Source organism: Vanacampus margaritifer, chromosome 2 (genome assembly GCF_051991255.1).
Source record: "Vanacampus margaritifer isolate UIUO_Vmar chromosome 2, RoL_Vmar_1.0, whole genome shotgun sequence".
In the NCBI taxonomy this organism is placed as follows: domain Eukaryota; kingdom Metazoa; phylum Chordata; class Actinopteri; order Syngnathiformes; family Syngnathidae; genus Vanacampus; species Vanacampus margaritifer.
Window position 1 is genome coordinate 17,054,060 of NC_135433.1, and position 22,539 is coordinate 17,076,598.

Below are 22,539 nucleotides of genomic sequence, written 5' to 3' on the forward strand. Positions count from 1 at the left end.
GGAAAATGGATGGTTGGGTCTACCAGGTTTACGTTTTATTATGTACATTTTCCCATCAAAACCCCAAAACAAAAAGGAGGAAAATGTTTAGTTAATGCTTGACCTGCTCACTGAAGCTGTGTCAAAGTTCAAAGGTTGTTTACTACATTGACCTACAGGGCGTTTCGCGCCATTCCAAGGGATGGCACATGTCCACAAATGACAGGTGTGCTTGGTTTCACTTTCTGCTATTACCGCCATAAAGCAAGTAAACACAGTATAAATATGACAACTTTTAATTGAAATAATTTTAAAACCTTTTCAAAAAGAGAGGTTGAACAAATCGGCTATTGAACAGCCATAAGAAGGTAATTCCTGGAAATGTTCTGTTTTGTTTTAACACAGACATTTTAAAAGGCAGTAAACATCGCTAAACACAACACAACCCTGTCGTTAACAACCTTTTGAGTTACATTGAGAGGAAGAGAAAAGAAAAAAAGTAAAACCACATGACTCGGTAGCTATTACATCAAGTTGATTGTGCTGACCGTTTTTTTTATGTTCTGCTTTCATGGAGTGTCACTCAAACCAACTAACACAATCAGAAAAATATCAATATCAAAGTGTCATTTTATTACATAGTTGTTGTTTGTGACCAGTTAGCATAGCAGTTTTTCAGGTCCCTATGGTTTAGTAAGTATGTATGGTTGATTTGAGGTGAGCCTGATGACACTGCACGCAAAACGCGTTGTTTCCCTCAATTAAACACTTATTAGAGTGAAGTCCTGTCACTGTGCAGGGGATTATTTTTTTTCTAGTTGCCATACGAGCTCCTGCTGCCTACCAGCATGACCACTGGCCACATGACCATTTTATGAAATACTATATTTTTAGTTATTATTTTTTTCTATGAAATGCAACAAAATATTTATTTATTTTTTATGTCAGTGCCTAAATTGTCAGAACTTACATTTTCCCATAAAATTCTGTGTTTGCGTCCATGGTTGACACAGGAAATCCTTCCCCATGATAGCCTACCATTCGTTTGTATTGCACCCTCTTTACTGTCAACATTTGATACTTTGTTCACCCTTTTGGACTTTCAGGCGCCATTCAAATTACATGACCTTTGTTTTTAATCAAACAAAAAGACTTTTATGGGTGCAATGTTTAATAATTTTCTTGTTTTTGACATTAGTAATACGTCATGCCTGCGTTGCCTTGTGTTGTTTTCATTTTGGAGACTGCTGGAACAATGATTTTCCCTTGTGGGTTATCAAAGTATTGATCTTGTATTACCGGTTGTGCGTGGGTGGCTTTAAGGCTACTGCTTGTACGTCACTTCCGGGATTGATTTGAGGAAGTAAACTTTCGAGGGTACGAAATTAGAGTGTGTGAGAGAAATGCAAATGGTGTAATATGCTAGCGATTTGATGGAAGTCTTAACATCGATTTACAACGTCTATAAGCGGATATTCCTTTAAAAGGTCGCCGTTGAAAGGTAAACTTCTCGACTTGATCTCGTTCTGTCCTTTCCGTCATGACGTAGTTACTACAACAACGTTGAGATAAAATGACGAGGACCTGTTTGCCACCCTTAGTTAGTCGTTGACATACCACCACAATCTTTCCGGATACTGCCGAAACCTCTTTTTTTGCCCCCCGCCCTTTTTTTTTCTTATAGTAACTAATCATATATCACCTTGGTTCGTTTATGTATTTTTTTCCTTCTGAATGCTTAACTTACATGTGTCCTGACGCCATGTAGTCTAATCACAATGTAAAAAGATACATATTATATTTCTTTCATCTCTTTCGTTAAAAAATATATTTCTCTCATTAGTTTTTGTAATCAAGTAGTGATTTTTTTTCTTATCAATTAGTGAAATTTTAAAGAAAATTTGATGAACACCAATTTGATGTATACTGTAGGCGTCATCGATTTATGACAGTTCCGTTCCGACTAATGTTTGCGAAGGTTACATGTCGTGTCGTTGTTTATCACTATACGCTAGTAGTGAAGTCATAATAGAATATTTGCATCAAATAAGTCACGGCTCCAGTTTTTTCCAGTTTTTTTCTCTGTTGGTGCTAATTGGGGGGCTTGGCTGGTACGTGGAGGAGGGGGCGTGACTGAGAAAGTAATTCATAAATATGTTTTATAATATCAACAAAATATTGGAGGAGCTTATCTGGGGCGACCAGATATTTCTGTTGGGGCTGTAGCAACCCTGTGTTTCGCCATCTCTCTATCAAATACACTTATGGGCCATAAATACAAATCCATCAACTTAAAAACAAGCGTTACTTGGAAAAAAATAAATAAAAATAATTTAAACAAAATATGTACATATGTTAATGAATAATAGATGAATGATGGATAGATATTATGCACATGAAGGCATATGTGCGTCCCAGCTATTATTATATAAAGCATTTCACGCACCCCAACTCTCCGCCGCCACTATAAATAGTATTATTTGTCTAGAAAAATCATATTAGTACAGCTCTGCATAACAACATCCATCCATTTTCTTAACTGCTTAGTCCTCAAAAGGGTCGCGGGGGACGCTGGAGCCTATCCCATCTGGCTTCGGGCAGTAGGCGGGGTACACCCTGAACTGGTTGCCAGACAATCCAGGGCACACAGAGACGAACAACAATCCACACTCACAATCACACCTAGGAACAATTTAGAGTGTTCAATTGACCTGACATGCATGTCTTTGGAATGTGGGGGGAAACCGGAGCACCCGGAGAAAACCCACGCAGGCACGGGGAGAACATGCAAACTCCATGCAGGAAGGCCGAAGCCCAGACTCAATCTCACATCCTCTGGCCTGGGAGGCAGACATGCTGACCAGTCAGCCTCCGTGCCGACCCCTTACATACACCAGTATGAGTAGCACTGGAAGCAATGTGTTTGACGGGCCTTGCCCAAGGACACGACACATGACTTGGGGAGAGCAGGGATTGAACAGCCGACCTTCTGGTTACTGAACGACCATCTCTACACCCTGAGCCACGGCCGCCAACAACAACATTCCATGTATCCTTAATAACATGAAATAAAACGGGAAACAATATAGACAACTTAAGCGAAGAATATCTTGCATTGTTGGGTTTTTTAGCCTGCCACAAAAAATTTAAAGTGCATCAATTTGCCTGAAATTCAATTATGATTATTTTTTGATCGGGTAATTGAAGCTGAAAAACTACTTTTATTTTGTGTTGAATAGGGCCAGATATGATATGTTTTAAGTCTTTCTGCCCCCTTTCTTTTCTTGTAAAGAGGAAATACATAAATCAATAAATAAAATTAAGTGAAAATTAAAATGCAACACGATCTATGATAATAAATACAAATTGATCAGCAACATTAACTCAGAAACACAATATATTAAACACTTTTACTTACAATAACAAAAGCGAATGAACAAACAAATAAAACAAGTTATGATGTTTTTTGAACATGTCAGGATTAATGGCTACAATGATACAATGAACAAGTTTTGCAGTTGAAGAGGAATAAAATATTTGTCCTCTTTGCGCGTTCCAAAACTTGAAGACAGATTTAATGTAAGAAAAAACACCTTTGCAAAAATGATTTTAATCTAACAGAGATCTCTGGACATCGTGACAGTCTCCAATTCATCACTTAACAGGTGGAATTCAGAGCGCCGAATGTGCCTCTTCTGCGTGTAAAATGGCTTATTATAGTTAAAACCGACCGCCTCTCTTTCATTTGTAGACAAAACATACTCTCTGGGTACTTTTCCATGAGCAATGGCGAAAACAGAGTCAGGGGTGCGTGTTTGAAACAGATTCTGTTCTCAAGGACCAAATGTGTTTTCCCACAGAGAAGGAACTTCTAGACCAAATAATATGTCCCAGCTTAAGGTCAAATTATACTGAGTTCAACACTACTTGCTTTACACGTCTATAAAACCTTTCAACATGGTTAATATAAAGAATTAAGACGTTAATAATGTATAACAATGGTTAATATTTGAAATGAAGTATTAAAAATGTTAATAATATCTAACACAGTGCACAGATACTCACCACTGTCATCTCACAATAGTTGTAAAAAGCACTCCTGGTGGTTGATAGGGATCTGTAATACCCAACCTGTCCAGCTTGCACATGTATCATTGTGTCCTTTTCATCAAAAAGAGATGTGAATTCACTTGGATGGAATACGGGGATTAGTCACGTGATGTCCAGAGTTCTCAAATTGACTCCCTGGGCACACGCTGACAATGAGAGTGCCACCGCCATTGACTGTGTAGTAGTAGTAGTAGTGCAATTACACTTAACGAGTGGGGTGGAGGGAAGGAGCACGCCTGCAGTCAGGCCCCCCCACTATATGCTTATATATGTCGCTGTGTGCAAACTAGTTTAAAACGAGACCTATGTGCTAGTATAATGCATTTGTTGTATTATTTTTTTTTAAAGCACAAGTTAGCAATATTGCACTGGTTTATGATGGGCCTTCGTTACTTTTAGTAAACTGTCCTACCTACATGATAAAATCAAATACAGTAAAACTATTCAACCTTTGATGGTGGAGATTCAGCATACCCACTTCAACCCCCCCACCCCACAAACCGCCACCCACGCACACCGCTGACTGCAGTGCCCAGACACAACCCACACAAGCATGTGTACAGCTCAGATTCAAACCTCCAACCCCGGAACTGTGAAGCAGATTTGCTATACACTGTGCAGGTTGAGATTTTTACATGTCAATAATGTGTGTGTGTGTGTGTGTGTGTGTGTGCTTGCGTGAATCAGGTGTCTTCCATCATGCCTGTCAAGAGCTGGTCCAAGCTTTCCAAGCGAAGGACCTCAGCGCAACCCCTGGTAAACCCTCAGAATGGCGGCATCCACGTGTACCTCTTCTGGAGCCCCAACGAGGAGTGTTATTTGTCACACACGGCCGCGGAACCCATCACCGCAGAGGAGCTGTGCATTTCAGCTGCAGAGGCAGTCGGTGAGAAGAATGGCTTTGACCCAGATGAAAATGAATAATGTATAAAATGAGGTTATGTGAAGTGTGTAACCTAACTGTGTGCCTTAAACAGGGATAACGCCTCTATTCCATGTGTTGTTTGCGCTGTATGACCCCCTGTCATGCTGCTGGTACAGTCCAAATCACATTTTTCACCCAGAGGACGCTTCTTGTCTTATTCTCCACTACCGAATGAGGTAGGTAATGCCATTGCACACAAAAAGGCGCCATTGTGTCACTGCAAATACCTGTTTCCTTGTGTGCAGGTTCTACTTTCGCAATTGGCACGGACTTAATAACAAAGAGCCAGTTGTGACTCGTTTCACTGTCAAGAGCGAGACAACAGTGACGTGCGGCGAGGTTCATGACTGGTGAGGCACCAACTCCTCTGGAGTCGGATATAAACATGAATCTAAACTAGACGATTAGCCTCTTATTTTAATTTTGACCTCAGTTGAAACATTTGTTCTCACGGCTTTGTCATACAATTCAACAACGTGATAGCAAGAAAAACTATTGAATATTTATGTTATTTTATTCATTTTAACAATGAACTCATTGACATAAGTGGATTGGAAATCAATGCAAAGCATGGAGCGGGTAACTAAAAGGGAAAATAATTTAATGTAACCATTAGGTTGTTGATGTTTTTTTTGTCTTTACGTGCAGGGGAGGAGGGGAGAGGGAGGTTGTGCCTTCCCTGACTGCACGTCTCTGCGAGACAGATGGCGCCACCGTTGCCCTCGGCAAACCGCTGCTGGAAATCCAATCAGTGGAGTATTTATACGCCCAGGTGTGTGTCGGACTTCTCACAGTGCATTGCCTCGTCGGTCCCCTGACAGAGCCGTGTCTTCCCGACAGGCTAAATCTGACTTTGTGAACGAACTCATTCCCATGGAGAACTTTAGCTCAGAGGAGGAGCTAAGTCACTTTAAAACCGAGAGCTTGGGCATGGCCATGCTCAACCTCATTCAGCTGGCGCTGCAGACGGGCAGCACCTTGCAGCATGTTGCAAAAAAGACCAGGTAATATGTTTACACCCGCGACACGTGCACAATCGAATCCGCTATATCCAAAGGCCTGTCCTTATGAAGATAATCATCCGTATTTTATAGACAGTTTTCCAGTGTCAATCAAAACTGATCTGCAATATCCACAAAGGTACATTCTTAGTTGATTGTAAGAAGTATTAAAAGTAGTGTAGGAAAGGTTGTAAAGTCTTAATATTAAATAATATTACACATATAGTCTTTTTTTTTTCTCAGAAAAATATTGTGAAATTACGATACAGAATCCATAATATTGCAAGGAGAAAGTCATTATAATATTACAAGAAAAAGTCATAATATTGCAAGGATGAAGTCATATATTTTCAAGAAAAAGTTATAGTATTACAAGAAATAAGTAGTAATATTGCAAAAATATAATAATATTACAAGAATGAAGTTTTATATTATAATGTACTTTTTAGAAAACAATATTACAAGAAATAAGTAATACCACTACAAGAATAAAGTTATAATATTAAACGGATAGTCATATTTTTTTTAAAGAAAAAAGTCAGGGTTATATTGCAAGAATTTTGTCATTCATATTAAGGTTGAAGTCGTATTCTTGAAGGAAATATATTGCAAAAATGAAATCATATTTTTTGAATTTTTTTTTTTAAAACAAAAAAGTCACAATATTTCAGGGAAAGGCCATAATACAGGAATTAAATACAGTGGTAAAATGCAATTAATCCATCCCAAGCTCGCAAAACAGAAAATTCCTATTTAAATTTTTTTAAATGTTTTTTACATTTAGACCCTGTACAGTATTTAAACAATAAAAAAATATCGGACCTTTTTTGTTGTGGTGTGCTGGCATCAGTAGATGATAAATGCTATGTTAATGCTTGCTTTAGTTCAGTGCTGAGTTTGTATATTTTACATTGGGCATTCTGTTAGACTAATAAGCGGTCCTTGCGTGCGTTGTTTAACGTCAGGCACGTTGTGGAACAGCTAAGGGGGGTACTCGTGCCAGTATTTATAGAAGTAGTCACGGTAGTTACAACGGCGCGATAATCTCTTTCCTAATTCCACTGTGGCTCGTAGCACTGTATGTTTTTCTTTGCTGCCACTGGCACGCTTGTCTTTCTTTGGGCCCATGGCGAAGAAAATTGTCGTGGAAAAATCAAAATGCACTCGCGAGTATGGAGCACCTCCGGGAGTATTCACGATCTGACTGGAAATGAGCAGTGCATCGTCTCAACTACCGCAACGTGAGCATTCGGCATTGTTTGGCTTCGCTCGGCTTCACTCGGCTTCACTCGGCTACCCGTTTTCAAGGTGCGTTTGGCCTAGCTTGCTTTGCTTGGGTGTTCCAACTCCAAAAATGAGTTCAAACTCCGAGGCATTTTTTACTCCGATTGTTTGGTTGAAGTCCGATTTGTACAAGTTCCGAGACGTTCAAGCTCCGAGGTTCCACTGTACAGGTATAATATTGCAAGAATACAAAGTTTTTTGGGGGTTTTCAGCGCAATAAGGTAAAATTATAAAGACAAGATGGAAAATACATGCCAAAACAAAAAAACAAGATTTTCAAAAAACTTAAGTCATCATTACATTAATGTATTGTTTGGGGAATAAGAAGGCAAAATGATAGGACCAAGAAATGTTGGGAGAAAAAATGTGTCAATATTATGAGGATAAAGCAGTAATTTTAGAGTGAATATCGACATTCTCCATGAGACCAGCACACACGGTCTCCCCCAACTTCATTATTGTCTTATTTCAATGCTGTACTTTGTAATTCTGTGAGTGATATCTAAGACCAGGTCCCATAACATTGTTGTCCCTTCCAGCTTTGTAAAATGCATCCCGAAGTCTTACGCCAAGTTCATATCAGAAGACAACGTTCTTACAAAACTAAGGCTCCGCTGGATGTTTCAACAATCCATGCGCAAAAACCAGAACATCATGGAAGCAAAGCAGCCGGACGTTAAGGAGATTATTTGCAAGTACCTCTGCGCTCTCGAGTGCTTGGTGCCGCGTTTCGGTACGGAGACCTTCGCCGTGTGTCGCCTGAGACTGAGCAGGGACGACGAAGACGCAAATCAGGATGCTTGGAGAGGGGATAGCGAGGCCGCAACCGCGCACGAGTTGATGGTATCTTCCGCCATGGGGCTACAGTGGAGGGAAACGACGTGCTGTGAGAAGGTTTGTCATATTGTCGCAAGAAGCGTTGCTCCTTCCTCTTTCTTTCTCACTCCGTTTTTGCACATGTTTTGTTTTGTCACGCAGCCTAATAGCATCCTGAGCAGCGACTACGGAAGAAAAACGAAGCGCCGGCCCAGCCAACAGAGAGCTGTCACTCCCGTTGAGTGGACAACCTTCTGTGACTTCCCAGATATAATTCACGTAGCCATCAGCGATGCTAATGTTTGCATTAGCACTCAGGACAATAAATGCATGGTGAGAGCGCTGCTTCATATTTCTGTTATATATCTGCTGCATCGTTTGAGATGTATCAGCATCACTCATCTTGATTGGCCAAGTATGTTAAAAGCATACCAGAAAGTTGTCTTTGGCAGTTGGAGCTACTTGAGCACTGAAATAATAAGTGGGGTGTCCCCCCCTCCTTTTTTCATGCAGAGTTTCCGCTAGTTAGCCAATGCCTTTTTTTATCGGGGAAGTCAACACCCCCAAAATTTTCTTGACAATAATATGTTCTATGCAGCCCCACTAGTCTAAATACGGTATTCTGGTTAATATTGCATTAGTGGAATATGAGTTAAACAGTAAAATCCAGCCGTTTTGATCAATTTCAGAAGGCAGCCATTTTGCCACCTGCTGTCAAGTGAAAATGACATCAGACAGGTCTCAAGTAACAACCAATCACAGCTCATCTTCAGAAAACAGCTTAGCTGTGATTGGTCATTGCTCGAGCCCTGAGCAACTGTGATTTCATCTTCAACGGCTGCATTTTGCTGCATAAATCATTTTCCACAAATGTAATATTAATCAGAATGTCATGTTTAGACTAGTGAGGTCACATATAACATATTATTGCCAAGAAATGTTTCAGGTTGACCGCCCCTTTACTCGTTTATAAGTCATTCATCCGCCAAACCCATTTCCAAGCCTCTCCGCGAGGTCGCTATATGCCTTCTGGCAATTTTGTGTCTTTAGAATGTGAATGCGTCTGTAGGTGGCAGCTGTGCTGGTAAGCGCCACTTGTTGTCTTTGTGACTGTGCATGTAGGAGGTTGAGATGAGCTCCAGCCATGAGGCCCGCTCCTTCATCTCCCTGCTCGATGGATACTACCGGCTGACTGCGGACGCCCACCACTATCTTTGTCATGAGGTGGCGCCCCCCAGGGTGCTGCTGAGTGTAGCTAATGGACTGCATGGACCGATGCAGTGAGTTTTTGTCTTCAACCCCTTTGTGGTACTCTGTAAGCACCGCACAAACATGCTTTGTTGCAACTGTGGTGTGTTTCCAGTGATGACTTTGTGCTACACAAGCTGAAAAAGGAGGAAGCAGAAGAAGAAGCTTGTCTCGTACGCTGGAGCATTCTCAACTATCATCAACTAGTCCTGGCTGTGCCAAACAAAACCCAGGTGAGTGCTCTCCCTATGTCTGAGTTATCGCAGCTCAGTGGAGGTGACAGTGTTTTTTAAACAAAGAATTATTGATGGCCAGCAGAACGGATCGATGGTGAGCCACAAGCTGTTTTGCATCCAGCATAAAGATTCCGTCTTCTCATTGGACGGCTGGCAGGAGAAATTCTCCAGTGTGAAGGAGCTCATAGTAACTCTGAAGGACTACATACTCAAGTCCGACACCGAGAGCTATACTATTAAAAAGTGCTGTCGGCCCCAGCAAGGAGGTTTGTGTTTATTTAACGTATGCTTAATTAATTTGTACTGCCATCTTACATGGCTCCACAGTCAAGTGCAGATTTTTTTTTGCACACTTTTTGGCCTTTAGAGTTTTTTAGGGCCTCTTAAATGGGTAAGGGTGGGGCAGCCGACAGAGTCAGCTCTGAACTAAGAAACATTTTTTAAGCCCACTATCTATCTATCTATCTATCTATCTATCTATCTATCTATCTATCTATCTATCTATCTATCTATCTATCTATCTATCTGTGTATGTGTGTATGTATGTATGCATGTATATATGTGTATATATATATATATATGTGTGTATATATATATATATATATATATATATATGTATGTATGTATGTATGTATATATATATATATATATATATATATATGTATGTATGTATGTATATATATATATATATATATATGTATGTATGTATGTATATATATATATATATATATATGTATGTAAGGCATTTTTTACTATAAGAAGCCTGTTTCTGCTAGTGGAATTTTATTTATTCATTTATTTTATTAATATTATTATTTTAATTGCAGTCAGAAGCCCGTTTCTGTCAGTGGATTTTTTAAATCAAATTTTAATTGGGGAAGATCTTTCCTGATGATCTAACAACAAAAAAAACACACACAAAAAAAAAACCTCAGTCAGACCATCACTACTTACTTTTGCTAAATGGCCAGTCACTTGGGAAACGGGCTTCTGAGATTGATTTTTTTTAAATCCACTAACAGAAAGGGGCATCCAACATGGAACAAATTTTTATTTATTTATTTATTTATACAAGCGTGAGTGGGCTTACATAGCAATTAGCATTAAAATAAAGTTTTAAAATGAATTGTTTAACTTTCCCCATTTTGAACGAATTAATTTCAACTTAACGGCTATCCCTAACTACTGCTAATAATAAAAAGACTGGATTGAATTGGCAGAATGGAGATTTTTCCATTGGCTGTTGATATAAATCCGCTGTCTTAATGGGCTTTATGACCTTTTGTCCGAACAGATTTGGATACATTAGAGTTTATTTTTCAGTTTGACATGCATCTGATGCCTTTTGTCGTACTGGTGACTTTTAATGAACACTAAACAATGAAGGCCAAATGTCTTTGACTGTGTAGTTTGTGTTGTGCCGCTGACCACGTTCATCTGCCGCAGAGCTTTCCAATCTCCTTGTTAAGAGACACGGTGTGGATGGCGGCGACAACGCGCGCACTCTATCGCCAAACAAGTTGGAGCTATGCTTCCAGATCAAGTACAGAGACCTCATTCTGGTTAGAAGCTTGTTTGTTGCACTATTGAAGCTTTGTGAATTCCGTGCTACGTGGCTGACTCCTGGGTATTTACGGACAGGGGCAGCATTTGGGTTTTGGCACTAGAACTCACATTTACTTGGCACATCTGAAAGTGGGGCGAGCAGCTGATGAGCAGGAGGACAACTTGAACGGCAATGAATACAAGAAGGACCAAGTGGTGCTCAAGGTTCTCGAGCAAAGCCAGGAAGATATCACATCTGTAAGCGCTCGTCACACCGTGACCGCTCTGTGAATGACTGTCAACTATTGATTGAAAATCAATGCTTTGTTTCAGGCTTTCTTTGAGCTGGCAAGTGTCATGAGGCAGGTGTCTCACAGTCACCTGGTGTTTGTCCATGGTTTGTCTGTCAACGGATCTGAAAGTGAGAGCACACACCACAGAGTCTTCTACTTCCCTCTTTGATAATTCCTCAACACACACACACACGGACGCACGCACGCACGCACGCACGCAAACCTAAACTCTAAAGTCTTCACCCTCAAAAAGAGGTCTAAACTTGTGGAGCCCAGCAAAATGGCCCCACAAGGACGGGGGGGGCCCACAACTCTGTGAAATCCCGATATATTGGCCCTACCATGTAACAAAACACATACATACACACACGCACACATACAAGATGCTCTTTCTCAATGTGTCACTTGACCTTAATGCTCAGTGATGCTTTAACTAGTGTTAATTTCGTTAAATAAAAATATTTGCGTCAACACACATTATTCACTGGACAAAATCTAGACTAGACCAAAAACCCTCATTAATAAACAGTAGCAGGGACTAAATCTGTATGCATTTTTGTTGACTAATAAAGACGAGACGAAAATATACTTCACTAATCAAAGAACATTTTAGTTCATAAACAAAGATTAGACAGATTTTGTAAAATCCTGTCTCTTCTAATCTGTCACCGTGACACTGTGATGTGACACACCCTCTTTGAAATCTGCAGCTTCAGCGAGTGCAACATGCACAAACACATGGGACAGACAGGAGGTGGAAAAAGTAAATTATAGTTATAACGTAACGTTAATCCAACGGCTATAACGTTCCAACAATAATGTTAATCCAACCGCTAACTAATGCTGTTTTATTTACAAGCTCGTAGCATGGAGCCATAGTAGCCACTGAAATTGTGTGTGAAGTTGTTTGTCATAAAAAAATATGAGAAAATTTTATGTGAAATAGTTTTATATCCGAAAAGGTCAACATTATCGGCTGACCAAAAATATATATACAGGGGTAAAATGATTGTCCTGATTAAAACTAGACTAAAACGACGTTTTTGTTGACTAAAACACCCAGAGCCTTTAGGAATTCTGGGCGGATCTCATCCACCCCCAGGGCCTTGCCAACGAGGAGCTTTCTAACCACCTCAGTGACTTCAACCCCAGAGATAGGGGAGCCCACCTCAGAGTCCCCAGACCGGCTTCCTCAAAGGAAGACGTGTCGGTGGAATTGAGGAGGTCTTCGAAGTATTCTCCCCACCGATTCACGACATCCCAGGTCGAGGTCAGCAGCACCCCATCTCCACTATACACCGTGTTAATGGTGCACTGCTTTCCTCTCCTAAGTCGCCGGATAGTGGACCAGAATTTCTTCGAAGCCGTCCGGTAGTCGTTTTCCATGGCCTCACCAAACTCCTCCCATGTCCGACCGCCGAAGCTGCATTCCGCTTGGCCAGCCGAAAAATGTCAGCTGCCTCCGGAGTCCCACAGGCCAAAAAGGGCACGATAGGAATCTTTCTTCAGCTTCAGCTTGTCCACCAGCGGGTTAGAGGATTGCCGACACGACATGCACCAAACACCTTACGGCCACAGCTCCCATCAGCTGCCTCAACAATGGAGGCACGGAACATGGTCCACTCTGACTCAATGTCCCCCGCCTCCCCCGGGACATGGGAGAAGTTCCGCCGGAGGTGGGTGTTGAAACTCTTTCTGACAGGAGATTCTGCCAGACGTTCCCAGCAGACCCTCACAATACGTTTGGGTCTGCAAGGGCGGGCCAGCATCTTACCCTGCCATCAGAGCCAACACACCACCAGGTTGTGATCAGTTGACAGCTCCGCCCCTCTCTTCACCCGAGTGTCCAACACATGCGGCCGCAAATCCAATGACACGAAAGTCGATCATCGAAATGCGGCCTAAGATGTCCTGGTGCACATATGGACACTAGCTTCAGTAGCCGGGGGTCGGACCGCCAAGGTCCCCGCCTTTGGCTGCCTCCCAGCTCACTGCACACCCTAACCCCTGATGATGGTGATGAGCCCATGGGAAGAGGGACCCACGTTGCCTTTTCGGGCTGTGCCCGGCCGGGCCCCATGGGTATAGGCCTTAGCTACCAGACGCGCACCTTCGAGCCCCACCTCCAGCCCTGCCTCCAGAAGGGGGCCCCGGTGACCCGTGTCCGGGCAAAGGAAACTGCAATCCAAAATTGACGTTCATCATAGGGGTCTTTTTAAACCATTCTTTGTCTGGTCCCTCACGTAGGACTTGTTTGCCATGGGTGACCCTACTAGGGGCATGAAGCCCCAGACAACATAGCTCATTGGGATACGCAAACCCCTCCACCACGATAAGGTGATGACTCACAGAGGAGTGACTAAAACTAAACGAATAAAATTGTTTTTTTGGACTAAAATAAAGACAAAAATGCTACATTTATAGTCGACTAAAAGTTGACTAAATAAAAACGGGGTGAGGTTGTCTAACTATGATAAAAACTAACAAGTGTGATTGAAACTGTACTAAAACTGAGACCAAATTAAAAAATGTCTGAAAAAATTAACACTAGCAAGCTTGAACATTGACCTGACTGACATGACTTATTCCCTTACCACCCCTCATTAAAGCTGCTGCTTCTTTTGGAGGAAAAAAAATAACACAGAAACAAAAAGACAAAGAAAAAGACTTTGAACTAATGCTGTGATGTTCATATTGATCTTCACGTAGGTCTGATCACTAGAGGTTGATGTGTTAGCGTTAAAAGTAAACCTCTTGTGCCTTCTTCCCTTGCAGACATCATGGTGGAGGAGTTTGTGGAATTTGGGCCTTTGGACGTTTTCCTTCGCAGAGAAAAAGCCAAGTTGACTTCTCGGTGGAAATTTATTGTAGCCAAACAAGTTCTGTGTGCCTTGAACTATCTAGTAAGTTGCGCTTCATTTGTATGCTTCGTCTTTCTACGTCAGTTCGTGTCACTTTACTGGCCGCAAGGCTATAGTGAACTTTTTGAAGAGGGATGTTTCATTTCCAGCCAGTCTGGAAATTAGCCCTCATTTAAGGCGGGACTTGCACTACTGGTCTACAGTAAATGCCCTATTCTGATTTAACGTGTATTTTCATGTCCAGGTGGCACATAACTGATATGTCATTGACGGAACATATGAATAACTTCTAAAAACGTTTTACAATTATACAATTACAATTATTTTGATTATTTGATATGTTGGAATGATAATGGCAGCGATAGATTGGATTTTTAGCCACATTTTAAAGGGGAGGTCAACACCACCCCTCCCCCCAAAAGGTATTGACAATAATATGTTGTATGCAGTCCCACTAGTCTAAATATAGTATTATGGTTAATATTGGTTTAGTGGAATATGAGTTAAGCAGCAAAATCCAGCAGTTTTTAGAAGGTGGCCATTTCGCCACTTGCTGTCGAGTGAAAATGACATCAGAGTTGCATAGGTCTCAGGTACCAACCAATTACAGCTCCGTTTCAGAAAACAGGTGAACCCTGAGCAACTGTGATGTCATTTTCAGTCGACAGTAAGTGGCAAAATGGCCGCCCCTGAGATGGATAATAACGGCTGGATTTTGCTTCATAACTCATTCCACAAATGTGATATTAATCAGAATGCCATGTTTAGACTAGGGAGGTCATATATAACATATTATTGTAAAAAATTACGGTTAACTCCCCCTTTAAAATGTTTTTCATTTTTTCTTCTTTCTGCTGCCATGACACGTCATGCAAAAAAACAAAAAACATGCAGTGCAAATGCCGCCCAAGTAGAATCAACACTGACCGTGTATGCAGCTGCATAGCAGGAGCATAGAGCACACACCCTGCGATAGATCATGTGATGTGGTGCTAATTTGTCTCGTGACAGATGTCAAATTTTGCGTGCCTGACAGGTAGCTAACTCCAACGGGATCTGAATTTTTGTAGGCCACTAAAGGCGTCACCCACGGAAATGTTTGTGCCAGGAATGTCCTTGTGGCGAGACGAGGTCTGGGTCAAGGTGCATCTCCTTTAGTCAAGCTGAGTGACCCAGGCATTGCCGTCAATATACTTTTCCAGGAAGGTCAGTACCATAAATGATGACACTGTGGGTGAAATGTACTGTATTTAAATGTTGTATGTTTAAAGTGTACCACCAGCTTAGAGTGCAAATTCTTGGAGAGTACATTTTGTTACATGTTCATAGGAATTTTGTAGGGGATACCAATACTTATGTATGGACCGTTTAGAGAATTTATTTCCCAACCTCTGCTGTGTCTAATCAGTATACAGTAAAAGAGTGCTACTGGAGATTATCTAATTTCACAGCTTTGGTCCCAAAAATGTTACATTAACATTATTTAGTATCTTGCCGTGTGTCTTTCTTCAATTCCTGCAAGTATGGCTGCTTTGTGTTCAACTAATCCGGCCCATCTTTCACACTGAGAAAGTATATTTGTGAGTAAATTGAGCCAAGAGCATCGTTTATTTAATTCTATATACTTTTTGTGACTGGAAATCTCATCTATTGACTGTTGTCCTATTTGCACCTAATCCCCCGCTTAGCCAAAATACGGCTCAGTCTTTTCTAGTTTTGGAAAGTTACATTAAATAAACTGATAAATATAGTAAAATTCTCATGCCTAGTCACACAAAAATCTTACCAAGTACTTTTATGTCATCGCCCCCTTGCTCCAGAGCGACTCGAGCGTATTCCCTGGATCGCTCCTGAGTGCGTTTACAGCAAGGCGCCCGTCGGCATCGGCGCTGACCAGTGGGGCTTCGGTGTCACGCTGCTGGAAATCTGCAATGACGGCCATCTCCCCATTAGTGGCGCCACGTTGATGGAGGTCAGCCCCGAGCCCTCATTTACGGGATATACCGTAGTGGCCGCTAAGAGTCGAATCACCTCCATTCGTCTCCTTTCCACAGAAAGAGCGCTTCTATCAGCAAAAGGGCAAGTTGTTGGAGCCGTCCTCCCAGGACCTGGCCATCTTCATCAACAAGTGTCTCGTCTACGAGCCCTTGGAGAGGCCTTCCTTCAGTTCTTTGCTCAGAGACCTCATCGACATCATGAGAAAAAGTACGTTCCAAAACATGTTCAAATTTAAATGACAATTATTCTTCATCTTGGCGTTTATTGTTTTATCCTCTGCACAGATCCTGATATAGCCCCCACTGAAACACTTCCTCAGGCTCAATCCACCACATTTTTCAAGCGTCATTTGAAAAAGAGGAACATTTTAGGAAAGGTGAGTTAATCCCCCAATGGGCCTTTTGTTCCTTCCATGTAGCTGAACTAACGGATCACGCCGTCCATCTTAAGGGTAATTTTGGAACGGTGACGCTGTACATGTACGACCCCGGCAACGATGGCACTGGAGAGCTCGTGGCCGTCAAGGCTTTAAAACAAGAGAACGGCCCCTTGCCCAGGTATTGGCTGAAGGAGATCGAGACCCTCAAGTCCCTCGATCACTGCAACATTGTCAAGTACAAAGGATGCTGCACTGAAATGGGTGAGACCTCAGCTGTTTCATGTAAATAGGTTTCAGTCATACAATTTTGACATCCAGCACAAACTGTCTTTCCCACATTAATTGTATAGACATTGTGTTGAATGAGATATATAGTGCCTTTAAAAATGGTCTGGCATTCTTCAGTCAAAAAAGGGTTATTATAGTTTTGGAATTTTCATTTTAGCTAGTTTTTATTTCGTTTTGAGTTTTTTTTTTTTTTTTTTAGTTGGTTTTAATTAATTTGTTGTTATTAGGGCGGTTCTGTTAGTTTTTATTAGTTGTAGTTATTTAAAAAAAACAAACAAAAAAAAAAAACTTAGCTTTAGTTATTTTCAGTGTTAATTTTTTTAAAACGTGTATTACAGTACGTGTGTGCAATATTTAATAAAGACCATGCTAAAATGAAAAAAAGTCAAGCATTTCTTAACTAGCGTTGCATTTTGTCTGAGTTCAATGAAAAAGCAGGCTATTACGGTCCGCCACAAAGCGGAGTTGAGTCTTTCGGCGTGTGAGGTGGAGGACCCAAAATGCAGGGAGGCAGGAGAACCACAGCAGGAGTGCGGGCGAGACTGGCGTGCTTTATTTGACAGAAAACACTAACCAGGGTACTGGTTAATGCTAACCAAACAAGGAACTGAAAAGATACAAACTCAAAGTGACAGACAGAACTCCAGGGGGTGGGGTGGGGTGACAAGCGGCAATGATCCCACGCCGACTGATGACCACCCGGGAATTAAATACACCCACACTAATTAGGTACCTAGTCACACCTGGGGCCAGGCACAAGTGGCTGAGGGCCCGGATTGGTCAACCCGCGGAAGGGCAGGAACCCACTCAGGACCAATCGGGACCCTCAACCAAAACCGGATCTTCCCAGACATGACACAGGCAAGCCGTGCAATTGGAGCCAAAAGTCAAGCACGCAAAATAGTCGCCTGTACAATTGTGCAAAGATGACAAACACTTAATAGAAACAGGAAAAATGTTGGTCAAGCCCAAAAATGGTCCTAACTGTAGGGTCAACTTGGACTTGCAGGTTCCATTCTGAAACGCAAGATTTCTAACTTCCTTAGTGTGATCTGTTGACAGGAGGACAGGTGGTGCAGCTCATAATGGAGTTCCTCCCGTTAGGCAGCCTGGAAAAATACCTTCGAAAACAAGAACTCAGTATGTCCCAGTGCGTGCTGTTTGCTCAGCAGATCTGCCAGGTGAGCTGTTCACTTGACTTTGCTATGCCGCGTAATTTCATAACTGTTGTATGGAAATGAGAATTTCATTTTATGCTCACGATGCCCATGAGTCCAAAAACAAAATTCACCTCTTAAAGTGAATCCCTTTTGCCATTCAGTTTTAGTTTGAAATGTACTGTAATATGATAAGTCGTCATATTTTATCTGATAAATTTTCATAGGGGATGGAATACTTGCACTCAAAGCGATACATCCATCGGGACCTCGCCGCACGTAACATCTTAGTGAAAAACAACAGCTTGGTAAAGATTGCAGACTTTGGCCTTTCCAAACATATCCCTGAGAATGACACCTACTACCGCGTGTCCGAAGACGGTGACAGTCCAGTGTTCTGGTGAGTTTGTGACACGCACATTGAGAACACACACTCGGCGACCAATCGGGGCATGGTGTCTATTAAAAGGGATGGCCAACATGATGCCAGTTATTTGATGATTGGTGTTTTACAGGTATGCCCTCGAGTGCCTGAAAATAAGCAAATTTTCATTTCAATCCGATGTTTGGTCCTTTGGCGTGACGCTGTACGAGATCCTGACCCGCTGCGACCCGAACCAAAGCCCACCAACGGTATGTCGTCCTCGTGGAGCCAGCCAGCCCTAAATGCACATTTGCGTGTGACTCTGTTTCAAACGCAGCACGTCTTCTGCTTTGTAGAAGTTTAGCCAGATGGCGGGAATTAATCCCAGTGAGATGAACGTGAATGTTCTTATTGGCTTGTTGACGCGGCAGCAGCGCTTGCCTTGCCCCAAACGCTGCTCACCCGAGGTAAAGAATATCATGACATTTATTTTTGGGCTTCAAGGGGTATCTAATACTCTATTTTTCCCTGATGACAGCTGAGGAGTATAACCATGCAGTGTTGGGATCAAGATCCTGCAAAAAGACCGTCGTTCCATTCCCTCTTTGAGAAGCTGGAGGATATCCGCTCGCAGCCAACTGTTGACTTTTTTAGCTCTGGATTCCAATCTGCTTGAATACCACTTAGAAATACATTTACAATTGTCAGCTTCCTCCATAAATTGTGGTCTGGCATCAATATGACGCACAAGGAGCATCATGAAAAAAAGGTCAACAGACCGAAATACTGTAAACTTGTAAGTACACATTTGGTTGTTGAATTTTTGTACATTTTACATGGTTGTTAGATTTTTGCATTCGATTTTTACCAAACCTAACATAGTTTATTGGTTTAATAAATAATTTATCAGATTCCCCTTGGGTTTTCCCTTTTTTTCTCCCCATCATTGCGTGTACAATGCACATTCACAGTGGTTGGCACCAGCAATACATCTACAGGATCATTCGGACCATGCTTTAACAGTAAATGGTTTCAGAAGGGTCCCTGATTAAAGCCAGCATCTGATTGACCACCCTGGAATTCTACCGAAGTGGCTGAGCTTTCTTGTTTGTCTGTGTCCCTGTGTGGTGGAGTACTCATGGGGATTGGGGACTTACTAATTTTTTTGCTAAGTAGCTAATACTGCTTCTCGGCCTTTTCAACAAGTTGGAAATCTACACTGAAAGCGAAATAGTACAGACAATTTAAAATAAAAATACCCCTTAAAACTGGCGGTGCAAAAGTAGGTATACATTTGTAAGAGTTATGAGGAGGCTTTTAATAAACATTTTCAGCACACAATTTGACAATCGTCTTCAGAACACCATGCACTGTCTATTAATGAAGTGTGTAAATGTGGAAGAAAAGCATGCCAAGATACTAATAAAGTGTGCTTATGAAGCTAGACTAGTACAATCATGACCCCCCCCCCCCCCCCAACTATACCTGCTTCAGTTCAAATACTGCCTATGTAGTCAACCTAGTAAACCTCAAATATTAAAAATAATAATTTTATAGATAGTATAATATTAGAAAGAAAGAAAAAAAGGAAAGACTCGAAGCTTGTCCTTGACCGTCACATTGGGTCATTTCCGCTTTGGGCATGGCTCAAACACCCGTAACCCCACCCACTGACGTCACGTAACTCTCGTCCAATCGCAGACGGCGTTAGGCCCATGTGTGTATTGTTTAAACTGCTCAAATGCGACTGGCTTTTCCAGAGCGACCAAAACTTCCACCAAGTCGAGCGATGGCGGCCGTCGTGTCTGTGAGCGCAAACGCCAAAGAAGCAAGCACAGACACAGCACTCGGCTTCGTCTCCCGTCCGCTCCACGAAAAGTACAACGTCGCTGCACCCGCCGACTGCGAAAAGTGGAGACCCGGAGAACGCCGGCATCCCGAGTTCGAAGCCGGCGAAGAGGTCCAAACAGCGGGACGCGAGGGTCAGCGGAGGGCCGACGAAGACTGGACATCACTGAGCCCCCAAGAGATTCAAAGACGCTTGGAGAAAACTCGCCGGGAGTTTTACAACCGCAGGAAGATTATCATCAAAAATCTGCCGTCTGACATCACCAATCAAGTAGGGATGAATACTTTGACTGACTGACTGAGTGAGTGACAGGGTTCGTTTGGCTAGTGTTAACATAGCCGTGCCATGCTACTCTTGTTAGCCCCCTGGCCATTAAACACAACAGTAGTTTATTAACGACATTTAGCGCCATCAATGCGCATATTGAAAATGCGCTCTCTTGAAAATAGCCGTACTTTACAGCACGAACAAAGTTATGAGTTGTTAATTGTACAACTAATGTGATCGTGTTTAACTTAAGTAAACTCCAGCCGTTCAGTTAACTGTCAAGTGTGGTCCGAGTTGTCAGTCAGGCCTCACGAACGTCCGCGTCGGTCCGGGCATTTATGTAAGTTAACTGGACGACAGTCCCAGTCACAATTGTGCATTGATCACACTTTACACACCTAATTATTCCCTTTACGTTGGCCCAAAGTCAAATCTAACCACATCAACTCGTCTGATAAACTCATGATGTCATCTGCCCTCTCCCCTCCTCCTCCCCTCGTTTTGGAACGTGCCTGACTCGTGCGGAGCAGTGGGGCCTGCGGGCGATACCATTGTTCAGGTAAAAGGGGGACGTTTAGTAGTTGGTGGGGTTTCGAGATGCGAGTTTCGTTCTAACAAAAGGTGGAAGGCGTGTGGACAAAACGCTTCAGAAAGTGCTCGACAGCATCGCCGTTCGTTTGTGAATGGACAAACGCAGCGTAGAACAATTTTCTCCTCCCAACAAAGAGTCAGTCATTAGCCTCTGCAGACCCCATCCCCCTTCCCAGTACCCCACAGGTGCACTTTCCTTGTCTCCCATCAGAATGTATCTATTTATGGATGTGTGATTATTTGCATTTGATTACTTTTTTTATTTTTAATAGGTAAATGTATCAATTATTTTTTGCTCTTTCTGTTCCAGGAGGTTCATGAGCTGCTGGGGAACTATGACCTGAAGTACTGCTTTGTAGACAAATACAAGGGCACAGGTTGGTAATATGTGGTTTAAAAAATTTTTTTAAAAAAAGCATAATATGAAAGTTTTTGACTGATAAAGCACCCGATGTCAGCTGGGAAAGGATTACTTTTTTCCTCGCATGTCAGTTTTTTTAGAGATTTTTTTTTTTGTAAGTTTGACCTATAATGGCTTGCACAATACTTTATAGCTTTTACTACGTCGCTATCTGTAGCTATGACATTAAAAGAAAATCCACTTGTTGCTAAACAACCCTTAATTCATAAATAGTGCTAAGTATAATGCATGTCATTGTTATATTAGAAAACCTGATGTGCTAGACAGAAAAACGAGGTCAGATTTTGAATTACTACTACTACAAATAAAATATCTACAGGGTGTCTAAAGTGTGGTTGTGGGTACATAGTAAAAAAAAAACAACAACAACAAAACAACATACTTCTTAAAACAAAACAGTTTTGTTAAATTCTAATGCTGATAAAGACACTTTTCAACATGATCTCCATCATTTTCAACGCATAATTTGATGTGCTTTGTAAAATGCAGGTGAACTCTGGAATAGTCAAAGGTTAAATTGTTCTGCAATTTTGCGATAAGACCATCCTTGTCGTCCACTTAAGAGTACCAAAACGATTCGTTCTTCTTTAGACAGAGCCATCTTCATTAAACAAAAGAGTGAAAATCCCCAATGTACCCAGACTTTGTGGACACCCTGTAGAGAATTTAATTTTCCTCTCTGACTAAAAAAAAAAGAAAAAAGTGTTGATCAGTGTAGTTATTCAATATTCTCATATTTGCTCTCTAACAAATTCACATAAAAAAAAAGATTACTTAAGTAAATGACCTATACTACTGTCAACACAGCTCTTCTCATGAATAAGGTTAAATTTGCGCTATTTAAGTAAAGTATTTCGGGCAAGAGGCCCCGTTTGAATTTTGCCACATACAAGCTTATTGGTAGATACTGTATTTTTAACTGAACCT

The 22,539-nt window shown here is 41.6% G+C and overlaps 2 protein-coding genes across 4 annotated transcripts in view; both read left to right on the forward strand.

Annotated features, from left to right (window-relative positions):
* Positions 1-19,395, forward strand: tyk2 (tyrosine kinase 2). Of its 2 annotated transcripts, none has more exons than XM_077556993.1 (25): positions 1-1,480; positions 4,777-4,975; positions 5,067-5,190; positions 5,260-5,364; positions 5,663-5,786; positions 5,855-6,018; positions 7,839-8,193; positions 8,278-8,448; positions 9,238-9,395; positions 9,479-9,596; positions 9,679-9,865; positions 11,046-11,161; positions 11,241-11,402; positions 11,478-11,565; positions 14,213-14,340; positions 15,369-15,504; positions 16,119-16,270; positions 16,353-16,503; positions 16,581-16,672; positions 16,747-16,936; positions 18,026-18,144; positions 18,348-18,520; positions 18,636-18,753; positions 18,841-18,951; positions 19,023-19,395. In XM_077556993.1, exons 2-25 carry the CDS (start codon positions 4,789-4,791, stop codon positions 19,158-19,160), a joined length of 3,567 nt encoding a protein of 1,188 aa, XP_077413119.1. In that variant the 5' UTR covers positions 1-1,480; positions 4,777-4,788; the 3' UTR covers positions 19,161-19,395. The 2 variants fall into 2 exon arrangements, with proteins under 2 accessions (XP_077413119.1, XP_077413120.1); XM_077556994.1 differs by having other exon boundaries at positions 9,682-9,865.
* The window catches only part of raver1 (ribonucleoprotein, PTB-binding 1), a 21,102-nt gene continuing 17,694 nt past the window's right edge, over positions 19,132-22,539 (forward strand). Inside the window, exons 1-3 of one of the 2 annotated variants that reach the window (XM_077556996.1) lie at positions 19,132-19,280; positions 19,456-20,603; positions 21,502-21,568. In XM_077556996.1, the coding sequence (XP_077413122.1) occupies positions 20,226-20,603; positions 21,502-21,568 (445 nt within the window). In that variant the 5' untranslated portion in view covers positions 19,132-19,280; positions 19,456-20,225. The remainder of the gene's footprint in view (positions 19,281-19,455; positions 20,604-21,501; positions 21,569-22,539) is intronic. The other variant, XM_077556997.1, reaches the window with a different exon arrangement.

Bases quoted from the DNA above. Each gene is read 5' to 3' on its own strand.
- tyk2 (XM_077556993.1), top strand. From the start codon at position 4,789: ATGCCTGTCAAGAGCTGGTCCAAGCTTTCCAAGCGAAGGACCTCAGCG. The intron at 4,976-5,066 runs GTGAGAAGAATG...TGCCTTAAACAG, and splicing joins TTCAGCTGCAGAGGCAGTCG to GGATAACGCCTCTATTCCAT. The intron at 6,019-7,838 runs GTAATATGTTTA...TGTCCCTTCCAG, and splicing joins CATGTTGCAAAAAAGACCAG to CTTTGTAAAATGCATCCCGA.